Source organism: Microcaecilia unicolor, chromosome 5 (assembly GCF_901765095.1).
Source record: "Microcaecilia unicolor chromosome 5, aMicUni1.1, whole genome shotgun sequence".
Lineage (NCBI taxonomy): Eukaryota > Metazoa > Chordata > Amphibia > Gymnophiona > Siphonopidae > Microcaecilia > Microcaecilia unicolor.
In genome coordinates, this window is record NC_044035.1 from 95,422,558 (window position 1) to 95,449,722 (window position 27,165).

General features: G+C 42.3%; 1 protein-coding gene across 1 annotated transcript in view; it reads right to left on the bottom strand.

Annotated features, from left to right (window-relative positions):
• The window catches only part of ANK3 (ankyrin 3), an 889,892-nt gene that overhangs the window by 112,947 nt on the left and 749,780 nt on the right, over positions 1-27,165 (bottom strand). Inside the window, 7 exon segments of the mRNA XM_030203110.1 lie at positions 4,968-4,994; positions 5,433-5,555; positions 7,349-7,474; positions 9,655-9,883; positions 19,417-19,513; positions 19,964-20,171; positions 25,776-25,987. Coding sequence (XP_030058970.1) covers positions 4,968-4,994; positions 5,433-5,555; positions 7,349-7,474; positions 9,655-9,883; positions 19,417-19,513; positions 19,964-20,171; positions 25,776-25,987 — 1,022 coding nt within the window.

Sequence of the window (27,165 nt, forward strand, 5' to 3'; positions counted from 1 at the left end):
AAATAGGCAGATTTAAAGCTTCAGCCTGCAGTACATAATTAAAATGCAGAGGTCGCAACCAATCCGCTTCCATCTGCAATGGGGTACAGCGTGATTCTCCCTTTAGCCAGTCTCTCAGGTGTCGGATCATACAGGCTCTATTATACCATCATAGGTTCAATATGCCAAATCCCCCTCTATTCCATCCATCCATCAGATTTTCCATACTTTTTGGAAGTTGATGTGACCTCCAAATTTGACGAACTTTTTGATACGCCAACAACTGATCATTTTATCCACTTCTCTTTCCATGTTCAATGTCTCAGTCACACCTGTAAATTTATTTTGGTACTTGGGTGAGTTCAAGGACTCTTTTTATATTGTACGATTGACTGACTGTTGTATGTTTTCCTATCAGATATTGGCATTCCTTTCAATTTTACTTTGATTTTATTATTGTGAGGAGCTGTGGCCTGCAACCAGGAACAGTAGGATACCAAAAATTTTAATAAAGATAAACAATTACTGCATGAGAACTTACTGCCATCTATTTTGTAGGCAGTAAGGGCTCATGCAGTATTTTTGCACTAACCAGTTAGTGTACGCTAATGTGGATGCACTAACTGATTAGTGCCACTCTCTGCCCCCCTGACATGCCCCTCCCCCCAAAATGCAAATATATCTTTGCAGCAGATTAACACACGCTAATTTAGGTTTCCTGAGTGCATTCCATGATATGTCATTTTAAGTTGTATTAGGCATGCGTTAGTGCCTCACATAGTTTAGTCAAAGAGCCCCTAAGTGCTGGTGTAAGTGCAAATGCCTAAGTATGGCAGGGATGTGCGTAGCTTACAGGTTTCTGTAAATTACAAAGTTATGTAGGAGCCCCACCTATGCCCCACCCATGCTCTGCCTCTGTAAACAGGCTTTGGAAGTTAAATGCATATTTGCAGAATAGCATTTGGGCAGAATATTGGCATAAACATATATGTGTGTATGGGTGAACATCCCTCGGATTCTATATATGGCTCTGAGAAGCGCGTGCAAATTAATTGAATAACGGACTCTTAACCCTCAATAACTGGATGCTAACAATCAATTATTGATGTTAACTGGCTCCCAATAAAATCTGTACACACATCTGGCTACGTGCTATTCTACAAGGCAGGATGCCAAATTCCCATAGCATGTACTTCAAAAGGAGGCATGAACATGGGAGGGCTATGTGAGTGTCAGGGGCATTCCAAAACATTACACACGTAATTACAGGGCCAGCTTGCCAAACCTGGGTGCCAGCAGGCATAAGTCTGGCACGTAATATCTAGGCATGGGAATCAGCAGTAAGCATGATTCTAGATAGGGCGCACACCCTCTACAGAATCACGCATAGGGCCAGATTCTCTATGAGGCACCTAAAAAAAATCTGCGTGTGGTAAGTGTGTTCTATAAGTGGCACCTAGATTTAGGCGCGCCATAAAGAATATGCTTAGTTGATATCCCAGCACCTAAAACTACGTGCCTCCATATACACCAACGAAAATGTGGTGTAAATCCCCGTGAATAGATTTACACATACTGGGCCATATTCTATGAACATAAATTTTGGAATGCCCATGAAACACCCATGTCCCCACCCACACCCATACCCCTTTTGAACTGTGCACATTAGAATTTAGGCGAAGTTCATTACAGAATATGCTTAGTTATCAATGCTGTTAAGCCATTGTTATAGAATACATCTGGATTTTGGTGTGGATCTCTAGGTGCTAAATACAGAATCTGGGGGTTAGCGCCTATCTTTTTTTGTGCTCATTTTTGTGCACCATTAATAGAATTCCCTCATATGCGTATATATGCCATTATTCTAAACACTTACACGTGTAACACATGAATAAATGTGAATTGCCTGGTTTATAGAACTGCCATTAAAGAGTACGTGCCCAAATTTACACCTTCTTCAGAATTGATGTAATTATCATCAGAGGCTTTTCTGATATTTTGTCAGCTCAAGAAATCTCCCTTGTATGTATCAAACTTAGTTGGATGAAATAATTTTAGAAACTAGTAGACTGAGTTGCTATAACCTTGTAGCCAGAAATGCAACAAATGGCTGTAAGTTTAAAACAGGACAAAAAGGAGCAATGTAATCAGAAAAACCTACAGGTATCTGGAGCTTTGTGGAACCCCTGTGCTTTGATTGGCTGAAATTAGATTATTGTTCCTTTTTAATTAACACATCGATGATCCTAGGTATTTAATAATTAGTTGAACTCAACCAGGTCATATAGGGGGTCTTTTACTAAAGATTAGCTTGAGTTATCTGCAGCAGGGCCCATTTTGTTCATATGGGCCCTGCTGGGAAATAACTCAGGCTAACCTTTAGCAAAATACCCCCTCAGTCTTAAGTGTGTTTATTTTTCAATGGTGCAGCTATTTCACGAAGAAGCTGCATTGGTCAAAAGATTATATTTAGTATAATATTCACTTGTGTAAAGGCAAAGAAAACACAGAAAAAAAAGAACACCTTAGATTTCATAACAAACATTATTCCACATCAGAATTCTTGTCAGACATCAAACTAAACATAGAAGTTGTAGAACTACAGCAATTTTTCAATGACATCACATTTCTTTTTTTAATGCTTTATAATAGCGATTCACACAGGCAAAATATATTCAGTTAGATTTTGTTTTTTTCATGAATTTTCCCCAAGTTTCAGGTTGATTTTGTGGATAGTTTTATACATTGGTTTTAATGGCAAATTTTAATGCATGCTACAGTGATTTAACAACCATGAATCTACTTCATTCATAGATTAGTGTGCATTAAATCACTTTAGTGCACATTTAAATTTTTAAGGTGTACTAATGAACTGCATGTGTATTAGTGAATGAACAACCCTACTTAAAAATCAAAAATTAAATAATGTCTATAAAACAATTTAGGATATGGAGTAAACATAAAGGGGGTAATTCTATAACAGTGCATCTATATATTGGTGCCTACTTCCCTTTCAAGAATATTAGAATAAGGTGTATGCGGTTAGTTGCAAGCACTTATGCCAGCCACAGAGTTGGTATAAGAGCTTGTGCCTAAATGCTGAAGATCTGTGGGTAACTTAAGGTGTTCTATAAGTTACACAAGCAACTGGGGGTTCTACCTATGCTTTGCCCAAACTCCGCCCATAAGTATGCTTGCTTGTCAAATACAAGCTATGTGAGCTGTATGCAGATTTACAGAATAGTGGTTCGGCAGATTTTGGTATTTATGCGTGTAGGTACACACATACTCTTGTATATGCTGGAACTCTACAAACAAATAATGATAGTAATCACTCCCAATGTCCCTGAATCGTCACCATAATCAACTGATGTGGAGAAAGAGGACATCAACAAAATGTGATTATTCAGGATTAAATCGAAAAGAATTCCACATACTGCGCCATCATTGGTCCTAAAAAAATTCCACTTATGATGGCTGAGGATGTAGAATTTTTTTCGATTTAATCCCGAACCCTCACATTTTGCACAGGTCCTTTTTCTCCACACCAGTTGAATATAGTGAAGATTCTGGAATACAGGGGTAATTACTATCATAGGGGTCCTTTTACTAAGGTGTGCCGAGAAAGGGCCTGCACTGATGTTAACGTGTGTATTGGACGCGCGCAGGTCCACTTTTCAGAGCACCTGCAAAAAAGGCCATTTTGGGGGGGCCGAAAATGGATGTGTGGCAAAATGAAAATTGGTGCGTGTCTATTTTGGGCCTGAGACCTTACCGCCACCCATTAACTTAGCAGTAAGGTCTCACGTGTTAACCATGCAGTAATCGTCAGCGCGTGTACAATGCCAATTACCGCCTGGTTAGCAATGCACGCTGGAAAGTTTCCGGCACACGTTGCAGACGCATGTAAAAAATGAAATTACCACCCAGGTCACGTGGTAGCCAGGCAGTATTTCAAAACTGACTTGCATAGGACGCATGTACATGTCTACATGGCTTAGTAAAAGGGCCCCATTATCTGTTTGTGTCATTTTCATCCTATTCTTATATATTGTGGTCTTTATGCTGGAACTCTAAACATCTATGGGCGTAATCAGTGCATAAATGTTAATGCCTACTTTATAGAATTACCCCTATGAGCTTTATTATGCAATAAATATTATATTGTTAGATTTACTTGGGGTCTGTGTATTTTAGGTATCTTAGTGATCTGGTACGTATCTAAATGGAGCCCAAATCAAAAAACTGAGCTACAGAATTGCGATCCAAATCTCTGCCCATAGTCTAGGTGACTCCTGTCAGGTGGGATTAAGCAGATTACAATCTCAGTTTGGATAGACATGATCAGATTAAACAAAGGTATAAAAGTATTGTTTCTATCACATTTGGGATGGTGATCTACCTACCCCATCGTAATGAGAGATACCTGATGTACTGACAGAGATTTAGATGTAGGGGGTTTTGGTCCATTTCTAATAGTCAAAGGGGCCCTTTTACTAAGCAGCGTAAGCGTCTACACGCACCTAACATGAGCCAAAATGGACTTACCGCCTGACTACCGTGTGGCTCTTGCAGTAACCTCATTTTTGGTGCAAGTCCAATACGAATGTCCAAAAAATTATTTTCAGACACGCGCATCAGACACGCACCAAGTGGCATTTGATGAATGTAGGTCATTACCTCCTAGGAACTGCATGAGTCTTTACCGCTAGGTCAATGGCTGGTGGTAAGGTATCAGACCCAAAATGGATGCATGCCAATTTTGATTTTGCCACACGTCCATTTTCGGCAAAAAGTTTAAAAAAGGCATTTTTGTGCGGGTGCACTGAAAATTGGATCTGTGCGAGCCCAAAACACGCCCCTACAGTACTGTAGGCCATTTTTCAGCACAACTTAGTAAAAGGACCCCAAATTTTCCAACAGAACATACATATTTTCCTAGTATACTTCTGAATAAGGAAAAAACAAAAAAGGGGTGCTTATATTACCTCATCATCTTGATCTGACTCTGTTTCCTGTTGGGTTCCAAGATGCATTGCGGAGACAAGGATTATTATAATGGACAGCAGGGAAAAGAATATCAGGACATGAAAAGGACCAAGTCGGAAGCACAGCATGCAGAGGTAGATTTACAAATTAAAGCGAGCAAGAGAGGATGCACATCCATTGCAAACAGACACATGACATTACTGAACGCACTTATCCTATGAGCTTAAACTGAAGCATGAGCTATACACAAGGACCCAGCTTTTATAGAACAAAATCAGAGGAACTGGACAGCACATTAACAAGGGACATTCAATGTTTTCTACAGAAAAAAAAAAGTTTTCATTCTTGTACAGTTCATTCTGCCATTTATATTTAAAAAAAAAAGTTCTCTCTCTCTCTAATACTGGGAAATCAATGTCACTGAAAAAAAATCAACATTTCTTACAAATTTTTCACAATGATACCTTTTTGTGCACTGGTAGAGTAATATTTAAGTTGCAGACGGCGGTTTGAGGCAGTCCTTTTGTAGTCTTTGGCTCTTTCAAAAATGACAAACGACCACAGGGTTCCTGGCTGGGATCTCTAACCTAAAAAAATTCATTTTAATTGATCAGGAGAACATTTTTTCCCCTCCAAAATGGTTTTGTTAGTTACAATGTTAAACAAGCATTTCAGAATCATTCAGAGTTTTAAAAAAACATTGCTGTATGAGAAAGAGCAATTTTCATACCTTCTGCAGTGCTTGCAAGCCTGCAGGTTCTCTATACCCAGGCACCCACAATCAGATTTTCAAAAGGAAAATATCCATGGAGTTTCTTTTTGGTGGCCAGTGCTTATTTCTGATGCTGTTCTCGCTCAAACCCAGATTTCTGGTCAACAGTTCTCAGAATAGGATTCTTTAAAGACTAAGGGCCCTGTTTACTAAGCAGAGTTATAGGTGAGTTAACGTTTTTAACACGCGTTAACTATGTACGTGCCTACAATATCCCTATAGGTGCCTATATGGTTACAGCGCGCGCTAGTAGCGAGTGATGCTGGATTTGGGGGAGGCAGAGGTGTGCTGGATTTATGGGAGGAGAGGGGTTGCAGGCAATGGTGTGCTGGACCTTCTGGGAAGAGGGGGCTGCAGGGAAAGGGAGACCTATATGGTGGGGGGGGGGGGTGGAGACCTATGTGGCCAGGAGGGGTGCAAAGACCCATGTAGCCATACTAGGTCAGACCAATGGTTCATCTAGCCCAGTATCCTGTTTTCCAAACAGTGGCCAAGCCAGGTCACAAGTACCTGTCAGAAACCCAAATCATGGCAACACTCCACACTACAAATCCCAGGGCAAGCAGTTGCTTCCCATGTCTGTCTCACCAGATGGTGAGAATCCCCTATAGGAGGGCCAGCTGCACGTGTAAGAGGTAGGCAAGTCTTTGATACAGATATAACATAACAGGAATAGCCATACTGGGTCAGACCAATGGTCCATCTAGCCTAGCATTCTACTTCCAACAGTGGCCAATCCAGGCCATAAGTACCTGGTAGAAACCCAATATATTTTACGGAATGTGAATTTCAATGAAACTATCAGAACATCAGCAGAATTTTCCATTTCAATGCTAATCTGATACATATGTCATCATAAACATGACCATTTTCCAGTTTGTTTTTGGCCTTTTCAGCTCACTGAAGAAGTGTGGGATGATGCCAGCAATGACTGTCTCCAACGAGTGGCTTCTAGTTACACACCTTGGTGACCTGCTGTTTTACTTCAAATTCAGAATTATTTACAGTGGTAGGGAAGCAAAAGCATCACCAGCACAGAATTTCCTTAAAATCTTCCCATGTGTTAGAAAGGGGAAGGAAAGGAGATGGGATTTGACATAGCACCTTTCTGTGGTTATAATCAAAGCGGTTTACTTATTATATACAGGTACTTATTCTGTACCTGGGGCAATGGAAGGTTAAGGGCTTCTTTTACAAAGCCGCTTTAGTGATTCCTGCGAGGCAAATGAGAGGAAGCCCATAGGAATTGAATGGGCTTCCTCTCACTTGCCACACCGGGAATCGGTACCGCAGCTTTATAAAAGAGTCCCTAAGTGACTTGCCCAGAGTCACAAGGAGCTGTGGTGGGAATCAAACCTGGTTCCCCTGGTTCCCAGGCCACTGCATTAACTGTTAGGCTCCCTTCCACTCTGTAATATCTAAAGAGCAGGCATACAATCCTTATGGGCATTATTTTCAAAATGTATCCTCTCGTTCTGTATCCGTATCCATAGCAGCATCCTTTTAAAAATGGGTCTCCCTACCTTCATGTTGTTCAAGACCAAACTAAAAAATCACTTTCTGGCATTCAGCCTAACAATGCGGTAGCCATCGCATGTTTTCCTTTACCTTGACAGAGAACGGCAGTCTGTTCTCTTTGAAAGCATAAAAATTGAAAACAAGCTGCTGTCCCCCTTTAGTCAGAGGGGCTAAATTTCCATAGCAATCGATGTGGATGGGCTTTCCTTCTAGGACCTAGCAAGAAAACAGAAGTGATTTAAATTAGTTTTAAAAAGAGATATTCTGCTTCAATGTAAATGGAGTATTGTTTCATTAATCAAGTACCAGTGTCAAACAGGGGCGTAGCTAGGTGGGGCCACAGGACGTCAGGACTCACAGAAACAGAATCCAGATCAGTGAACGCGCCGGACTCGGAGACCGGCGCTGAAGGGGACTTTGGCTAGCGGGGGTTGGAGACCCCCACCAGCAAAGGTACCTGGCGGTGGCGGGAGAGAGTTGGCGGCAGCAGGAGGTTGAAAGGGATGGGGGAGGGGTGGCGGCACCGGGGGGTGTGTGTGTGTGTGTGTGTGTGTGTCAAAATTGACGGGGGGGGGGGGGGGCTAAAATGTGCCCCCTCACCTTGGTCTCTGGAACCCCTCCCGCTGAAGCCTGGCTATGCCCCTGGTGTCAAATTATCACACATATCCTCTGTTGACTCAGCAAATCTTCACACCTGCAAAATCATTTTCCCCATGTCGTTTCTCTTCGAAAATCAACTAGCAAAGGGTGTCGCAGGGTTTTCCTGGCCTCGCACACCTTGCAGGTTCAAAGTCTACAGCAGTGGTTCCCAAACCTGGTCCTGGAGGCACCCCAACCAGTCAGGGTTTGAGGTTACCCAAAATGAATATTCATGAGAAAGATTTGCATATACTGCCTCCACTGTATGCAAATCTGTCTCATGAATATTCATTCCTCAATACCTGAGTGGCTGGGATGCCCCCAGGCCCAGGTTTGGGAACCACTGGTCTACAGGATGAACAACATGTGAGATTTCAAAATGAAATTCTTGTTTTTAGTAGACCCAGCTCACCCTTAACTCCACTCCTGGCTTTGCCCCTCTCTACCTCAGGCAATCTGTAAAGTTAACCCATACAAACAAACAAACAAAGCCTTTTAAAAATTGTCCCATTATTTTCTAAATAGTAACATGGTAAATGATAGCAGAAAAAGATTTAGCCAGCCCAAGATAAATGCCAGCTGCCAGTCACAAAATGTGATCACTTACATTTCTTTGCATCCAGGATAACCTGTTTTTTCTCCTTCCTTTATACTCTACTGTCTTGGGTGGAACAGCACGTAAGATGCCTCCAACACCAACACCATTTACCCACATCCCAACACAAGATTCGGTGATAATCTAAACAGCCAGCAAGGTTAACATGACCACTGATCAAGCACCCGGACTTGTAGGTCCCTTATGTAACCAAAGATCCAGCTACTTGAGCACCTGTGTTTCTGCTAGAAAGTCTAATTAAATTACAGAAGTTGCAGCCTGCTAATCAATTCTACCAACTCAGTCAAATCAGACAACCTGGTCGTGAGCATGCCTGAGTTACCATTAGCACTTCTAGCATTTCATATTAACCTATTCATCATACATTCTGGTTGACCCAATAACTAACATTATCTCAGGTGACTATAGCATAATGAACACTTAAACACGTACCTATACAATATTCTTCTCAATTTTAGCAACTAGATATCCTCTGGGCTTATCCCGTGATCCTCCCCTTACTATCCTAGATGTCACCACCAATCCCATGAACGTATTTCTATGCTTCCACCATTCTTTATATGAAAATATTTCCTGATATTTGTCCTCGTTGCCTCATCAGTGGTAGGTCTGTTGTCAGGACTAGCAGCACTCTAGCCAGTCCTGAGGTGGGGTCCCATTGCATAACATCCCCTCCGATGAAGGGCCTGCAGTCCAGCAGCTGCGTAGGAGAGCTACTTTCACTACCACTATGGCAATGAGTGCAGGCATCCCATCCCCTGAAAAGGCATGTTGGTGTCCCCTAAGCCTGGTACCCCCGGGCTGTCTTCTTCACCATCCCCTTCTGATGGCAGAGTACCATGCACATCATATATCCAAAATATTAATAACATTTTGTATACCTACACTGTAATTTAATCTACCTCCTTTGTTTTCATTCTTTTGCTACTGTCCTATGTTTAAGCGGAGCTCCTTTCATATTTATAACATATTGTACTTGATTGTACAGTGCTTTGTTGCTAGTGTGAAGGGTGGTACAGCAAATAAAATAAACATATATAACATGATATATTGGATTTAAGATTATGATGCATTTATATCATTCTGCATAACAACTGAAACCTTGATTCTGACACCAAGCTTTCAGGCTTGGCAAGCCTACTTCGATATCTTTGCTTCTTGCAACTTCCTCAAAGTTTTCCTGCTGCTCCAGTGTTTTGTCGACTTTGTCATCCGTCATGCAGAAACAGCGCAGACATGCTTCCACAGGGTCATTTGTTTTGGCAAAAATAACAAACTTGGCCATATAGGGAACACAGATGAGCTCCCTGTACAGCTGTGAGGCCAGGCTAACGGTTTCTTGTACTTGATGGCAATCTCCAAGCCAAAATCTACATGAGGAAGCAAATAAAAAAATCACAACAAGGTTTATGCCAAAGAAATGCCAGATTTATGGTTATTTATGGTGTAATGGTTGTAGTAAGGGAATCTTGTCATTTGCTGTTTGTACTATATTTTTATTGATTATCTTGGGGAAAATTCTTTAGATGGTACCAAAATAATCAGCTCTCAATGTTATTCTATAAAGGACGCTCCAGAATTAGCACTGTTTACAGAATAGTATTGAGTGCCGAATTCCATGCTCAACTTCGGTGCGAGAACGTACACCAGCTGAAACCTGGTGTAAATGCTGGTGCACAAGTTAAACATGGCTCCCCTACTATTCCATAACACTGTGCACATCTTTTGTGACTATCCCTGACCTTCCCATGGCCATACCTCCATTTCAGTTGTGCTCGATCCAATTTAGGCAGCCATTGTTACAGATAGAACTCTGCCAGATCAGCGTTCAAATCATAAAAAGTACTTGTTAACACCAATAAATCATTGGATGCCAATCTTGGATCCGCACTCTTTAAGGAATCCAGGAATTTGAGACTCATTCTGTGTGTTACATTAAAAGGGTGGATAAGAAAACAAAGGGGCCCTTTTTACAAATTTGTAGTACAGCTTTGCATTTACTGTGCGTTAGATGCAAACGTTAACGCAGGGAAAAGTGCAAAGCCTGTATGCTAACTGTTGGTGGGTGTTCCTAAGATGCTTCCATTCACTTACGACACAGAAATATACTTTACCACAGGGTAAATGCAGCTGCAGGTAGCACATAGTAAAGTACCATGCACAAACTCCAATGCCTGTTCTTCACTCAGTACCCATCCATTTCCCACCCCATAACTGGCTATGGAGTTAGTAGAAGCTGTCATGCCAGTGAGGTTATGGATATTTTATTTATTTATTACATTTTTATCCCACATTTTGCCACCTATTTGCAGGCTCAATGTGGCTTACATAGTACCATAAAAGACATTCGCCAATTCCGGTATGAACAAATACAGTAATGTTGTGGTAGAATAAGGTTCGTGTGTACAGACACATTAGGGAGTCATAGAGAGGAAGATGTGCACAAACGGCATGCCATAATTCATATGCTAACTGCTTAGTGCACCGTAGTGAAAACTCCTCTAATAAATGGAGCGAAATGAGCTGCAAAATATTCTCTCCCTTCCCCAAAATAAACAAGAAACAAGAGGTTGGAGAACTTCCCGTAATAAGTGACCTAAGAAAGCTACATTCTTTCTGAACAATGCATGAGCAAGCCTCTGTAATGTAAGGTTTATCATCAGAACAAAAGAAAAATTCCAGTAGTTATGACGTAGGACCAGTGCCTGAAAAGCACATAGACTTACAAATTTTGAATATAAGAACATAAGAATAGCCATAGGGTCAGACTAATGGCCCATCTAGCCCAGTATCCTGCTTCCAACAGTGGCCAATCCAGGTCACAGGTACCTGGCAGAAACCCAATTAGTAGCAACATTCCATGCTACCATTCCCAGGGTAAGCAGTGGCTTCCTCCATGTCCATCTCAGTAACAGACTATGGACTAACAGACTATGGACTTTTCCTCCAGGAATTTTTTAAAACCTTTTAAAAACCCAGATATGCTAACTGCTGTCAGCACATCCTCTGGCAACAAGTTCCAGACCTTAACTATTCTTTGAGTGAAAACATATTTCCTCCTATTTGTTTTAAGTATTTCCATGTAATTTCATTGAGTGTCCCCTGGTCTTTCTACTTTCAGATTACCTTTTACCCGTTCTATACCACTCAGGATATTACAGACCTCAATCATATCCCCCCTCAGCTGTCTCTTTTTCAAGCTGAAGAGCCCCAACCTCTTTAGCCTTTGCTCATATGGGAGAAGTTCCACCCCCTTTATCATTCTGGTCGCTCATCTTTGAACTTTTTCTAATTCAGCTGTATCTTTTTTGAGATATGGCAATCACAATTAAACTTAATATTCAAGGTGAGGTCACACCATGGCACAATACAGAGGCATTATAATATTTTTGGTCTTATTTTGCATCCCTTTCCTAATAATTCCTAGCATCCTGTTTGCTTTTTTGGCTGCTGCCACACTCAGGGCAGAGTATTTCCTTGTATTGTTTATACCTAGATCTTTTTCTTGAGTGCTGACTCCTAAGGCGAACCCTAGCATCAGGTAACTATGATTTGGATTATTCTTCCCAATGTGCATCACTTTGCATTTGTTCATAATAAATTTCGTCTGTCATTTGGATGCCCAGTCTTCCAGTTTCTTAAGGTCTTCCTGTAATTTTTCACAATCCGTATGTGTTCTGACAACTTAATTTTGAGTCATCTGTAAATTTAATCACCTCACTCGTCATTCTGACTTCCATATCATTTATAAATATGTTAAATAGCACCTGTCCCAGTACAGATCCCTGTGAAACCCCATTATTCACCTTCCTCCACTGAAACAAAATGACCATTTAACCCTACCCTCTGTTTTCTATCCAATAGCCAATTCCTAATCCACCGACGGACATTGCCTCCTATCCCATGACTTTTAATTTTCTCTCATGAGGAACTTTGTCGAAAACTTCCTGAAAATCTAGATACATTTACATCAACCTTTATCCACATGTTTATTCATTCCTTCAAAGAAATGAAGTAAATTGGTGGGGCATGACTTCCTTTGGCTGAACCCATGTCTATGTGTTCTGTAATTGTGTTCTTTATAATAGTTTCCACTATTTTGCCCAGCACTGAAGTCAGGCTTACCGGTCTGTAATTTTCCGAATCACCCCTATAACCCTTTTTAAAAATCAGCATTACATTGGCCACCCTCCAATCTTCAGTTACTATGGACGATTTTAACGACAGGTTGCAGATCACTAAGAGCAGATCAGCAATTTCATGTTTGAGTGCTTTCAGTACCCTAGGGCAGGGGTATAGCTATGGGGGGGGGCCCTGACCCCCTATTCTTGGCTGCCCTCCCAGTGTCCAGGCATATTTTGTCTAGCATCCCCCCACCCCACAACCTGTGTGGTCCGGTTTCTCTCTCCAGTCCCTCCTGTCCCTGGTCTGGCGTCTCTTTCACTCACTGGGACCTGCTAGTGCTATTAACCTGCATTGTTCACTGCCAGTAGAGACACCACAGCAATTGAAAGGAGCAGCCTCGGTTCTTCCCTGCACACACAGAATAGAAAATTGCATCAGATGAGGTGGGATGCATCACAGGGAAGAACAACCGAGGCTGCTCCTTTCTATCTCTGCGGTGTCTCTACTGGTAGCAAACAATGCAGGTTAGCAGCAGCGGGAAGAGAAGCTGGAACCGTGGCGGGGGAGGTGGGGGAAGAAGGAAAGGCTGGACCTGCCAGTGAGGAGGGACACAGAGGTGTTTGACTCAAGGAGGGATAATTAAGGGCTGCTCTGCTCTACGGGGTAAGGGGAGGGAGGGTTAGATAGGAAGAGGCGTGGAACCAGAAGGTGGAAGGTGGATGCTGAACCAGCTTTTGGGGGTGGTGTGTGGAAGGAAGAGAGAGAGAGAAAGAGAAAGAGAAAGAGAGAGACTGGAGGAGGGGAAAAAAGGGGGAGAGGCGCTGGAGTCCCAGGAGGAAGACATTCTGAACTGGGGGGGGGGGGGGGGGGGAGATGAGAGAGGGATACTGGCCCCAGTTTGAGGGAGGTGTAGGAAGAAGGAAAGAGAGAGGGGAGAGACAGGGACACAGAGAAGAAATGCTGGGCATGGAAGAAGAAAGGATAGGGACGCAGAGGGACAATGCTGGATACGGGGGGAGCAGAGAGGAACACAGAAAGGCTATGCTGGACATGGCGGGGATAGGGACACAGAAGGGCTATGCTGGACATGGGGGGGGGGGGGGTTGGATAGGGACAAATTTCTGCAAGTATGTATAGGTTTTATGTTGATGCAGGACAGACTGTTTACTTAGAAATCCATCATCAAGTGCACTCTATGACAATATTTAGGAGTATTGACTACTCACACCTATATGCCTAGTACCCCATGTTAAGTCTGCCCCCCCCCCCAAAAAAAAAAAATGTCAGATCTGGCTACGCTATTGCCCTGGGGTGTATACCTTCTGATCGAAGTGATTTATCACTCTAACTTGTCGATTTGGCTCAGTACATCTTCCAGGTTCACCAAGATTTCTTTCAGTTCCTCCACATCATCACTTTAACCATTTCTGGTACAGGTAGATCTCTTACATCTTTTTCCGTAAAGACTGAAGCAAAGAATGAATTCAATCTATGGCCTTGTCCTCCCTGAGTGCCACTTTTGCTCCTTCATGTTACTATGGAACATCTAAGTATACTATGGAACATCTAAGTATACTAGTGTTTAATCATGAAGAAATGGAACCTGTGCCAGATTCAACTCTGGCCAACTTGTTGGGCAGATTGGATAGACCGTGCAGGTCTTTATCTGTTGACATTTACTATGTTACAAGTATACAGTCTTCAGTTAAGTGACTAAGAGGGCAATTTTAAAAACCAATTCTGTTGGCAAAACAGTGTTTTATATGTGGAAAGGTTTGCATAATTTCCTAAAAGTCCATAAGACATTATTAACATGGACCTGAGAAAATCCACTGTTTATTCCTGAGATAAGCAGCAAAAAAAATCTGTTTTCCTGTTCTGGCATCTTGCCAGGTACTTGTGACCTGGATTGGCCACAGTTGGAAACAGGATACTGGGCTTGATGGACCTTTCGTGTATCCCAGTATGGCAATGCTTATGTTCAAAAATTGCCCAAACACTATACCATGTATATGCATGTTTATTTGACTAGGGTGGAGATGTTCCCAGGGGTGGTTTGGCCTCCTCCTTACAGTCTCACACCCATCACCATTCTCATTTCCAGATTCACTCTACCAATCCTTAGGCTTCTCATCTACAATTCTTTCTCCTCCTTTTTCCTAGCCTCTCATTCTTCTATCCATTATCTCAACCTAAGTTTGTCATCTTTCGGTCACAGTCTCCCCGCATTTTATGCTTCATATTGTAGTGAACTCTCCTCTGCTCTCTGCATATGATGTGGTGGGTCTCTGTGTGCTCTAAATCAGGCAGGGGACGTAGCATGAATTTTCGGGCCCACTCCTTAACAGTGGCAAGGAAGGCAGTAGGACTCTTAGGGCCAGTTACAGAGAGCAGCAGAGCTTCAGAGATTCTTGGCAATGACAGGGAGGGAAACCAAAATAGTTGAATCAAGGTCAATGGTGGGAAGTCTATAAATAATGCTCAAAAAGGTGCTGAAAAAAAAAATCAGCACTAAATGCCCTTTATAGACTTGCATGCCTGATTCCCATGCCTAACTTTGGGTGCCAGACTTATGCCTGCTGAAATCTGGTGAAATGCTGGCACCAAAGTAACAGTATTCTATAACTGCGTGCGTAACTTTTCAGAATGCCTCTGACATGCCCATGCCCCTCCTATGGCCACACCCCCTTTTGGGACATGTATTATTGGAGTAAGGCACCTTGTCTTATAGAATAGCAGCAGCCAGATTTAAGTGCAAATTTTAATGAGTGTCAATTAACATCAATAATTTGTTGTTAGAACCCAATTATTGATGGTTAAGAGCTCATTAACCAATTAATTTGTGCACTCAACTTGGCAGCACGCCGAAATCTGGGAGAATATAATTAGTTCTCTTGTAAAAATAGAAAGTTAAAATAACAATGGAGTCAACAGACAAATCAGTGCCAGTGCTGTGCACTGCAATGAGGAACCCCCAGGGGTTGGATTCCAAGACCATAAGTACATAAGTACATAAGTAATGCCATACTGGGAAAAGACCAAGGGTCCATCGAGCCCAGCATCTTGTCCACGACAGCGGCAATCCAGGCCAAGGGCACCTGGCAAGCTTCCCAAACGTACAAACATTCTATACATGTTATTCCTGGGATTTTGGATTCTTCCAAGTCCGTTTAGTAGCGGTTTATGGACTTGTCCTTTAGGAAACCGTCCAACCCCTTTTTAAACTCTGCTAAGCTAACCGCCTTCACCACATTTTCCGGCAATGAATTCCAGAGTTTAATTACATGTTGGGTGAAGAAAAATTTTCTCCGATTTGTTTTAAATTTACTACACTGTAGTTTAATCGCATGCCCCCTAGTCCTAGTATTTTTGGAAAGCGTGAACAGACGCTTCACATCCACCTGTTCCACTCCACTCATTATTTTATATACCTCTATCATGTCTCCCCTCAGCCATCTCTTCTCCAAGCTGAATAGCCCTAGTCTCCTTAGTCTTTCTTCATAGGGAAGTCGTCCCATCCCCGCTATCATTTTAGTCGCCCTTCGCTGCACCTTTTCCAATTGTACTATATCTTTCTTGAGATGCGGCGACCAGAATTGAACACAATACTCAAGGTGCGGTCGCACCATGGAGTGATACAACGGCATTATAACATCCTCACACCTGTTTTCCATACCTTTCCTAATAATACCCAACATTCTATTTGCTTTCCTAGCCGCAGCAGCACACTGAGCAGAAGGTTTCAGTGTGTTATCGACGACGACACCCAGATCCCTTTCTTGGTCCGTAACTCCTAACGTGGAACCTTGCATGGCGTAGCTATAATTCGGGTTCTTTTTTCCCACATGCATCACTTTGCACTTGCTCACATTAAACGTCATCTGCCATTTAGCCGCCCAGTCTCCCAGTCTCCTAAGGTCCTCTTGTAATTTTTCACAATCCTGTCGCGAGTTAACGACTTTGAATAACTTTGTGTCATCAGCAAATTTAATTACCTCGCTAGTTACTCCCATCTCTAAATCATTTATAAATATATTAAAAAGCAGCGGTCCTAACACAGACCCCTGAGGAACCCCACTAACTACCCTTCTCCATTGTGAATACTGCCCATTTAACCCCACTCTCTGTTTCCTATCCTTCAACCAGTTTTTAATCCACAATAGGACATTTCCTCCTATCCCATGACCCTCCAATTTCCTCTGTAGCCTTTCATGAGGTACCTTGTCAAACGCCTTTTGAAAATCCAGATACACAATATCAACCGGCTCCCCTTTGTCCACATGTTTGTTTACTCCTTCAAAGAATTGAAGTAAATTGGTCAGGCAAGATTTCCCCACACCAAGACTGTTCTAAGTTGGTTGTGTCTGGAGATGAAGCATTCACATACATGTGCCCTAGAGGCCAACCAAACTTTGGTTTTGATTTCAGATTCAGCACCAAAACTGATCTGACATTTGGGTTTGGGTCTGGTTGAAAATGCCTGAGTATTTTCGATAGGAACCAAAAATGTGGCCCCGCCCCTGCTGCAAGACTGCCCACCTGAGCCAGCCCCCCCAAACCCGGGCCGCTCAGCAGCTCCTCCCGCCCTCCTCCTGCTCAAGCCATTCCGAAATGGCAGCCACAAGGCAGCCATTTTGAACATGGAGCCACTGGGAGCAGGATCAATGCTGGATGCTCCTGACCTGAAGAAGCCATTAGACCGGCAGGGCCTTTAGAAGGTAGGCCCGGGGAGGGCTTATGGGGACATGCAGGGGGAGGGCAGGGTGTTGCTGATGGGTGCTCTGGGTTTTCTCTGGGGGGTGGGGGGATGGTTCGGGGGAGGGGCATCATGCAGTTGCGACGGCAGCAAGACCACGTTTTCAGTTTCAGTTCTGGATGAAACTGAGCCATGGATTTCGGCCATGGATTCAGTTTCGGTCGGCCTCTACTGTGCCCTTCCCATGTTCCACTCATGTGAATGCACCCCTTGCATTTACACACTGTGGTACTTACACACAGATGCCCCTACAGAATAGCGCTTAGTCACTTTGCTGCCACTTAGGCATGTAAGTGCTAGTATTCTGTACATTTATGAGCTCAAGTCGTGCATAAATGGGGCGAGAATTGGGGCCTACAATTTCAGGGTTCTGGAACAAACTCTAGTGTGTGGCTCTGGGCTGAGGTCTACAGGTGCAATGACAGAGATAAGGGAGCTGGAAGAGGACATAAAATAGGAGGATAACGACTGGCTGGGCAGTTGCAAATGAAAGCTCATGGCATCTGATCTCAGCCTCAGTTCTGACTGACATGGAAGCTCAAGGAGGAGAAAACTGAAAGGGCCAAAAAAAAAAAAAATCAGTATCCATGACATCTTTCTCACTGGTAAAATATTGTAGAAAATCTTTAATACATTTGTGAAATGAAAATGGTTTGAAATTCTGATATGAGGGTAATTCTATACAGCACTAATCAGTATTTTCAGGCCACTAGTACCTTTTCCATTGGAATCAAATACGTACATTATCCGGCTTATTTTTGAAAGAGAAGGGCGACCTTCTTCCGACACAAATCGGGAGATGGGCGTCCTTCTCTCAGGGTCGCCCAAATCGACATAATCAAAAGCCGATTTTGGGCATCCTCAACAGCTTTCCAACGCAAGGATGACCAAAGTTCACGGGGGGGGGGGGGGGGGGGGGGGTGTCAGCACCGTAGCGAAGGCGGGACTGGGGCGTGATTAAGAGATGGGCGTCCTTGGCCGATAATGGAAATAAGAAGGGCGTCCCTCAAGAGCACTTGGCCGACTTTACTTGGTTCATTTTTTTCTTGCAACCAAGCCTCAAAAAGGTGCCCAAACTGTCCAGATAACCACCGGAGGAATCGGGGATGACCTCCTTTTACTCCCCCAGTGGTCACCAACCCCCTCCCATCCTAAAAATAAAAAATAAAAATTTTTTGCCAGCCTCTATGACAGCCTCAAATGTCATACCCAGCTCCATGACAGCAGTATGCAGGTCCCTGGAGCAGTTTTAGTGGGTGCAGTGCACTTCAGCCAGACGGACCCAGGACTATCTTCCCCCTACCTGTTACACTTGTGGTGGTAAATGTGAGCTCTCCAAAACCCACCTGAAACCCACTGTATCCACATGTAGGTGCCCCCCTTCACCCCTTAGGGCTATGGTAGTGGTGTACAATTGTGGGGAGTGGGTTTTGGGGGGCTCAGCACACAAGGTAAGGGAGCTATGCACCTGGGAGCAATTTGTGAAGTCCACTGCAGTGCCCCCTAGGGTGCCCGTTTGGTGTCCTGGCATGTCAGGGGGACCAATGCACTACGAATTCTGGCTCTTCCCATGACCAAAGGGCTTGGATTTGGTCGTTTTTGAGATAGGCGTCCTCAGTTTCCATTATGGCCGAAAACCGGGGACAACCATCTCTAAGGTCGACCATTTCAACATTTAGGTCGACCATCTCCAAGGTCAACCTAAATGTTGAGATTTGGACATCCCCGACCGTATTATCGAAACGAAAGATGGACGCCCATCTTGTTTCGATAATACAGGTTTCCCTGCCCCTTTGCGGAGCCGTCCTGTAAGGACAGCCCCAGGAGAACTTGGGCGCCCTGTTCGATTATGCCCCTCTTTGTCACTTAGGATTTGTCAATACAAAAAAGCTACAAAAACTGAGTGGGTGAAATAAGAAGCATCAGGGGAGGGATGGAAGAGCACTGGGGGAAGTGGTGTTTGTCTGGTGTTTGGCATTGGGGTGATAAATCAGAAGCCCTAGGTATCAAGTACCACCATACCTGGCTGAAACATTTGTTGTAAAGGAGACACAGTCATCGACAAACGTCAGTGGAGTGGTTCCTGTGATGTCTTCCCACTGTGCAGGCGACGTACCCCCTAAAACATTATATCGTGAATACAGTACATCCAGATTAATCTTCTCCATACTAAAATAGTTTCTAGAAGCTAAATACTTTACTCAGTCATATTAAAAAAACACCAGTTTTTGGTTGTGTATGGCTTAATGTGTAAAATGACAGGATGGTTTGTATCGTCTAGGACTCATATACGATAATTTGGCATCAGAACAGGAGAAAAATCCATATATCAACCACACAGACATAAAGAACACATTCCACTCCAATTAGAATGCATAGCTTTAAATTCTATACTAAAACATTCTATTTAGTCCCTTGAGATGTAGACCAGATGAGGTTCTTAGGAATAAAACTACCTCATCCCAAAGTTATGAAAATATGCAAAATGAATAATTCTGTACTGGAAAATATGAGACCCTGTGAAGTGAGCATGCACACTCATATTTTAAGCTGCCTTCTTTTGGCTCACCTGTAATGCTACACAAAAGTCGAAGGCTGGGTGTGCTGTCCCCTTTGTATCCATTGGTAACCCCTTCCCCTGAGGGTGGTGGCACAGGAATTGTCATGGTTATTGGCTTGTGAAATTTCCTTCGTCTCGGTTCCACAGTAACGATAGGGCTAAATGTTGCTCGGTTTCCAAGAATCTTTTTCACAATTTCATCTGGAATTGGTTGGGCCTGTCAAGACATAACGTTAGGGTCACAAACTAAAATGCAACTCCTTGTTACAGACCCGAAATAGAAACAGGGACATTCTCAGTCAATACTGAGTAGTTCTCATGTGGTCAGCAGTCATCAGGCTACAATAATACCTCTGTGGTTGTTTTTCCTGCGAGCCAGGGCCCTTTTTACTGCAGTGGATAAAAAGACCCCAGGCACACATGGCCGTGCGGTAAGAGAACTGTTACCGCATGGCCATGCGACAGGGAGCCCTTACCACCAATGGAAAGAAGGTAGAAAGGGGGTTCCACTCCTTCCACAATAACGCAAGCAAAACAGACCAAGGGTGGAACAAGACCAAGTCCAAGTGACCAGCCCAAACACAGAAGTAAGAGCTCCAAGCAAAGTTTATTGGGACCACTGAGGTGGCGATAAGGGCTCTTGTGCTAACCTGGCAGTAAACCAGGCAGCACACGGTGATGCCCGATTACTGCCGGGTTACCACAGTGCAAGCCATATCTGGGGGGGGGGGGTTCTCTTTTCCCCCCGAAAATGGTGCGTGCTTGGTGGCTGCGTTGGCCCGACAGTAGTCCCGGAAGAGTGAGTGAGTGGTAATCCCGCGTTGGGCTTACCGCCACTCTGTAAAAGGGCCCCTAAATTGCTTATGCTAGATGTTTCCTGTCTTTTTATAAATTGTTCTTTGCTACTTTTTTTTTTTGCTGTGTCAAATGTCAAGTGGTCATATTAATTATTTTTGTGATTATATACGGGAACTTAATAAAATGTAAATTAAATTTGTTTTTAAAAGGCTAAACTTATCAATTTTGAATCATGGTGGGGATTAGGGGCATTCTGAAGGCAGGGCAATTAAATTCAGATGCTATCCATATAAGAATGAATTTAAGTCAAATTCCTTACTAGCAGCTATAAGGGCCTGATTTTATAACTGGATACTTATGTGAGAAGTCCAAAAAAGCTGCCTATTTGAAGCCTATTTACAAAGGTCTCAAGAGTCCAGAAACAACTCCTGTAGCATGTAAATGCAGATGCATGCATTGATTGATACCTACTCCAAAGCTGTAAATGCGTGCATGTACTTTACGTGTGTTCTCACATATTAGCATGTATATATGATACCCACAAGCGAGCCTTCTTCGGAGTAACCCCCACACTGAAAGGCTCTGCTTAACACATGACTACTTCTACTTCAGGAAGCAGGTGAAAGCTTGGCTCTTCAACCAAGCCTTTAATGGAAGAAGTAACTAACTTGTTAGTCTCACTCACACACACAAGGATTGACTCGGGCTGCACATACTGCAGCGGGACATGTTTATCCACTCCTACCGTAGCTGAGATAATATTTAACCATCTCTCTGACTTCACGTGCAACTTTCTTCAAATCAATCACCTTACTTTCTAATTCTTCCTACTTTCTTACTCATCTATATGTTACAACTTTGCCTTACCCTTCACTACCAATTATAATGTTCTAGTACATATTGTGTTGTCATTGCAAGTAGTATACCATGCCATACTTTGTATTGTTGTTCAAATATTTTTACTGCTCTAATTGCCTATTACTCATGTTTGATCTATTCTTACTGTACACCGCCTTGAGTGAATTCCTTCAAAAAGGCAGTAAATAAATCCTAATGAATAAATAAATAAAAATAAAAATGTCACAACCCAATCCCTGTTCTCCTAAAGCTACAGCCTGGGAACCACCTATAGAGGGGCCACAGAAGTACATTCTGACTTGTCACTGTCCCCTTAATTCTATAAAACATGCCACAAATTGTGTGCACAAGTTTGTGCACAATCTAATTGAATGAGCTAATTTGTGCCAATAACTGGCTTTTTAACATGCAATTATTGGCACTAATAAGATTTAATTGAAATTTATGCATGAGTAAAAAAAAAAAAAAAGAAGGGGCATGGAAATGGGAGGGTCATGGGCGTTCCTAGCATTTACACATGTTGCTATAGAATAAGAGGACTATGCGCCCAATTTAGGTGCATACATTTGCGCCACGTTTCAGTTGGTGCAAGTGGCCACACCTAAAGTTAGGTGTGAGTCCCTGGCGTAAGCGCTATTCTGTAAACCCTGCCTAGCTTTATGCGCAGCTTATAGAATAGTGCCTATTTCAGTGCCATATTTAGTGTTCAAATAAGTTGTATAAATCTCTGTCTGTATGCTTTCCTTTCCTGTACTTCAGTTCCAAATGGCTTTCTAGTCTGTACACTGCTTTGTTCTGTGTGACAGTTAAGGCGATATAGCAAATCTAAATAAAGAATAAAGAATAAAGAAAAAGAATTCACCCCTGTGTGTACTTATACACATGTATAATGTGGAGTAAGTTTATAGAAGGCCATATGTGGATTTTCAAGGTTTCTACTTATCCATTTAAAGTTATGTGGTGCCCATGCAATAGGAAATTAATATCTTTCTATTTTATACTCTATTCTTCTCACCTAACACCCAAAAGTAGCAATTAGTGACCAGTTCTTTGAAAGGATGTCTATTTTTAAGCACCATGAATGTGCCTACTTAGATCCTGTTCTATAAAGGACAGTAGGCGTCTACTTTTCTTTACAGAATATGAGCGTAACCACAAACATTCATGTGCATGTTTTTACCAGAGAGCACTTATGCCAGCCACAGAGCTGTTATAAACACTTGTTAAGATGCCCATAGGAATACAATGGGTGTCTCGGCATTTACTGCCAGCTGATTTCTACCGTAGCTTAGTAAAAGGCAGTGGCGATCCTAGGTTGGCTGTCACCTGGGGCGGATCGCCGCTGCACACCCCCCCCCCCAGGTGCAGCGGCGTCCGTCCCCCCACGATGCAGCACGACCCCCCCCCCCCCCCGGGTGCATTCTTAGCTGCTGGAAGCAGCCACGCGGCTGTCGGTTCCACTGGTTCCCTGCTCCCTCTGCCCCGGAACAGGAAGTAACCTGTTCCGGGGCAGAAGGAGCAGGGAACCAGCAGAGCAGACAGGCGCGCGGCTGCTCTCTGCACCCTCCAGCAGCGTGCACTCAGGGCGGACCGCCCCCACCTTGGTATGCCACTGGTAAAATCAAACATTAGAGTTTTTCAAGCCTTCTTTCCAATTTGTGCTGTACAGACCCTTCTTAAATCATACAGCAGCTTTACTAATTATGAATTATCTAAAAATGACAGTTTTACAGACAAACTGACTTATTGGTATCAAATTTAAAATAGTATCCAACATTCAATAAAAAAGGCAAATCCAAGAATGGAAAATTCATTCTTGTGTAAGTTTTTCCTTCTTAAACAGAATGGAAAGGTAAACAGACTGAAAAAGTATTTTGGCTTCAGTCAGCAGTCAGATGTGCCATCATTTGTTTGCTGAGAATAAAAACTTAGAAAACAGGAATTTCCAGCCTTGGCACGAGGTTTGTTTATTTTCCTTTGTATAACTGCCTCCGTTTGCAGTGAGATCCTCCTCACAGTTCTTAGCTCATGCAATCTCCAGAACTTTCTTTTAGTAGCAAACTCAAGAATTAATTAGCATTAGGCAAACAAGAATGTGAAGACCAGACCTTGTCCTCCTCCAACTCCGAGTACACATTACGTTACTAAAGTGTATAAAAACTTCTTTCAAAGCCAGTACAACTGAGTGTAAAAATCATCTGGTACCGAAAATGTCTGTCACATTTACAGCACTCCAACAAGAAAGGAAACAAAGGGTCTTGTTTTCTAAGGCACGTTAGTGTTATTAGCACATGCTGAAAATTAGCATGCGTTAACGCTACAGACACCTATATAATCCTATCGGTATCTGTAGTGTTCGTGTGTGCTAATTTTTAGCACACACTAAAAACGTTAGTGTGCCTTCAGCGTGACTTGGAAACAGACTGTGAAGAAACAAAAAAAAAACCTGCAATGAACATAGGTATAATAATATGGTTATGGCTTGATAATTTATAAGAAGTAACATATATCTACCCTGAATTCTATATATGGCACACAAAATTTGACATGCATTAAGCATATTCCAAAATTGGATGTGCAACTCAATTGACAATAAGCAGTTAATTGGCAATAACTGGGCACTAAATCAATTATTGGCGCTAATTGGCAACTATTTGAATTTACTGCACATCTTTGCAGTCGATATTCTATAAAGATGCATGTGCAGATTTTGTACGTGGATCGAAAAAGGGCATTGGGTATGACCATGGGAGGGGCATGGGTAGGTCAGGGGCATTCCCAGAATTTGGTTTCAGTGTTATAGAATACAGTGGATTTGCGCCTAATTTAGGCAGCAAGTTTCAATTGGTGTAAATCCTCACACCTAACACTGGGTGCGGATCCTGGCATTAACTGCCGGATTCTATATCTTATCAAGGGTCTTATCAAGTTACTTACTGGGCCAGATTTGGATATTAGCAGCATTTACAAGATAGTTGCCTGGATATCAGTGACACTGTGGCTTGTGGTGAGGCAGTCCAGGGGCAGAGTCAGGGTGGACCCGGAAAGTATCTGGGAGCTGCCAATTTTTAATGCTGGTACCCAGATAACCAGCTGGGCAAGAAGGACCACATAAAATGTAGTTTTAGCTATGTCTGCTTAGTTATTTGGATACTGCCACTGAATTTTGGCGCACCTAGGTGACTTCAAGGAGCTGCCCACACCAGGATAAGGGCCCCACAAGGTTTCCCTATCCCTTGCCCGTTCCCCCAACCCCTTCCAACAGTCATAACAGTCTGATCACTAAAAACCAACCTGTTCAAAAGGCATACCACAATGATCTATCCTAAATTCCAGATAACGAAACTTATACCAGAACTGGACAAAACTGAACCCTCGATACTTGACTGCTTAAAGTACTCTGTCACTTATGAACTTCAATGCAATACCACTCTGTATTTCTCATTCCACTACGGCATAATGTAAGCCACATTGAGCCTGCAAATAGGTGGGAAAATGTGGGATACAAATGCAACAAATAAAAATAAATATATATCGCATCTAACATTACGTGCTGAAACTTAAGCATATTCCATAATGACACGCATAACTTAATTAGCTTAACAAACCAATCAGCATTTTTAACAGCACTTAACATGCAATAGCGAGCACTAATTAGCAATAAGTATGATTTACATGAATAACTCACTAAGCGTATTCTGTAATGAACTGCGCCTAAATTCTAAAGTGCACAGTTTAAAAGGGGCATGGCCATAGGTGGGGAAAAGGGCGTTTCGTGGGTGTTTCAAAATTTACACACATTGTTATAGAAGATGGCCCAGTCCATGTAAATCTACATGCAGGGATTTACACCACGTTTCGTTGGTGTAAATGGAGATGCGTAGTTTTAGGTACTGGGATATCAATTAAGCATATTCCATATACTGTGCCTAAAACTTATAGAACATGCATAGGCGGAAATGTTTTCCACGCGGATTTCTTAAGCACCATATATAGAATCTGGCCTAAATAGAACCCAACTTGGAGTGCCATTTATAGAATAGCGCTTAGCGATCACATTTTTTGGGAGCCAAAATTTGGGCACCATTTTTAGAATTTAGTCCCTAGTGGGCAAATTTATTGAAAATCGGAATTCTAGTAATGCATGGCTTGTTGGTGTTCTTACCTGAAGGCCTACTCGAATCCTCTTGGTTAAAGCTCCCTCAGGGAAGGATGCTTGAACGCGAGGTACGGTTGTGCTGATGAGCAAACCACCTTCAGGGCCTATCTGGTTACTCTCCTGCTTTATCCGGGAAACTACTGCAAAGTACTGGGGAAAATCCTTGGTAATAATTCTACAGATACGTTTCTTTTCCAGTTCTTCCGTGCTGTCCAGTTCTGTAAGTGAAAATAAATTATTAAATGACGACGTCAATAAACAGATGCTTAAATACTTACACATTTCAACAGGAGGCTGTTCGAATTAAAAGTTTTGATTTTAATATGTAAGGCTTCACAGAATAATGCTCCTTACTATTTGTGCACCAATTTATGTTGCGCTTTCCTTCTGTGAGTCAGATAAAATCAAAAAGAATATTGATTCTTCCATTCAATATCAAGCGGCATTGACATGGAATTCTTTACCATTAGAAATTTGTACACTTACTGACTATGGGGTATTTCATAAATCATTGAAAACTTCCCTATTTTCTAAATATATAGCTGATGATAATTAGACCGCTGATTTTATGGCTTTTATAGAGTTATATTATGCTCTTAGACTGTTTATTGTAGCTCTTGTAATTTCCTGGCTTGTTTTGCCGGTCTTCTTGTCAACTGTTATCTGTAATGAACCAGCATATGATATTTGCAGAAGATAAGATATGTGTAAAAATAACAGTAAAAATTATTGAAAGTTTTTTAAAGGAGTACAGTAAGAATAATTGTGGGTGCCATTGATTGAATTTAGCCTTCATAAGCACACAACTATGGAACGCATTACCAAAAGCCTTGAAATCGATGTATGACCACCCAAACTTCCGGAAATCACTAAAAACTAACCTGTTCAAAAAAGGCATACCCCACCGATCCAACTTAAATGCCTGATCCCTGCAACACAACAAAACTAAAGTACGTAATGGACAAAACGCAAGTCTTCCGATGTACGTTTTCCTAATATGGCTATGCCACATGAACTTCATCTTACCACAACATCACTTTGTATTTGTTCTCACTGGAGTCTGCAAATGCCTCTCCGGTACAATGTAAGCCACATTGAGCCTACAAATAGGTGGGAAAATGTGGGATACAAATGTAACAAATAAATGAATAAATAAAAATACCGCTGGAATAGTGCAGAAGGCTCAAAGCTAATGTGGAAACTGAAATGCATAAAAATTACTTCCTGAAAGATGTATTCTGCACACTAGTCCAATTCATGCTCCTCACCCATGCAGACTATTGCAATGGAATTTATGCCGAATGCAAGGAACAATTACTAAAGAAACTGCAAACAGCACAAAACACAGCTGCTAGAATAATATTCAGAACAAATAGATTCAAAAGCGCAAGACCAC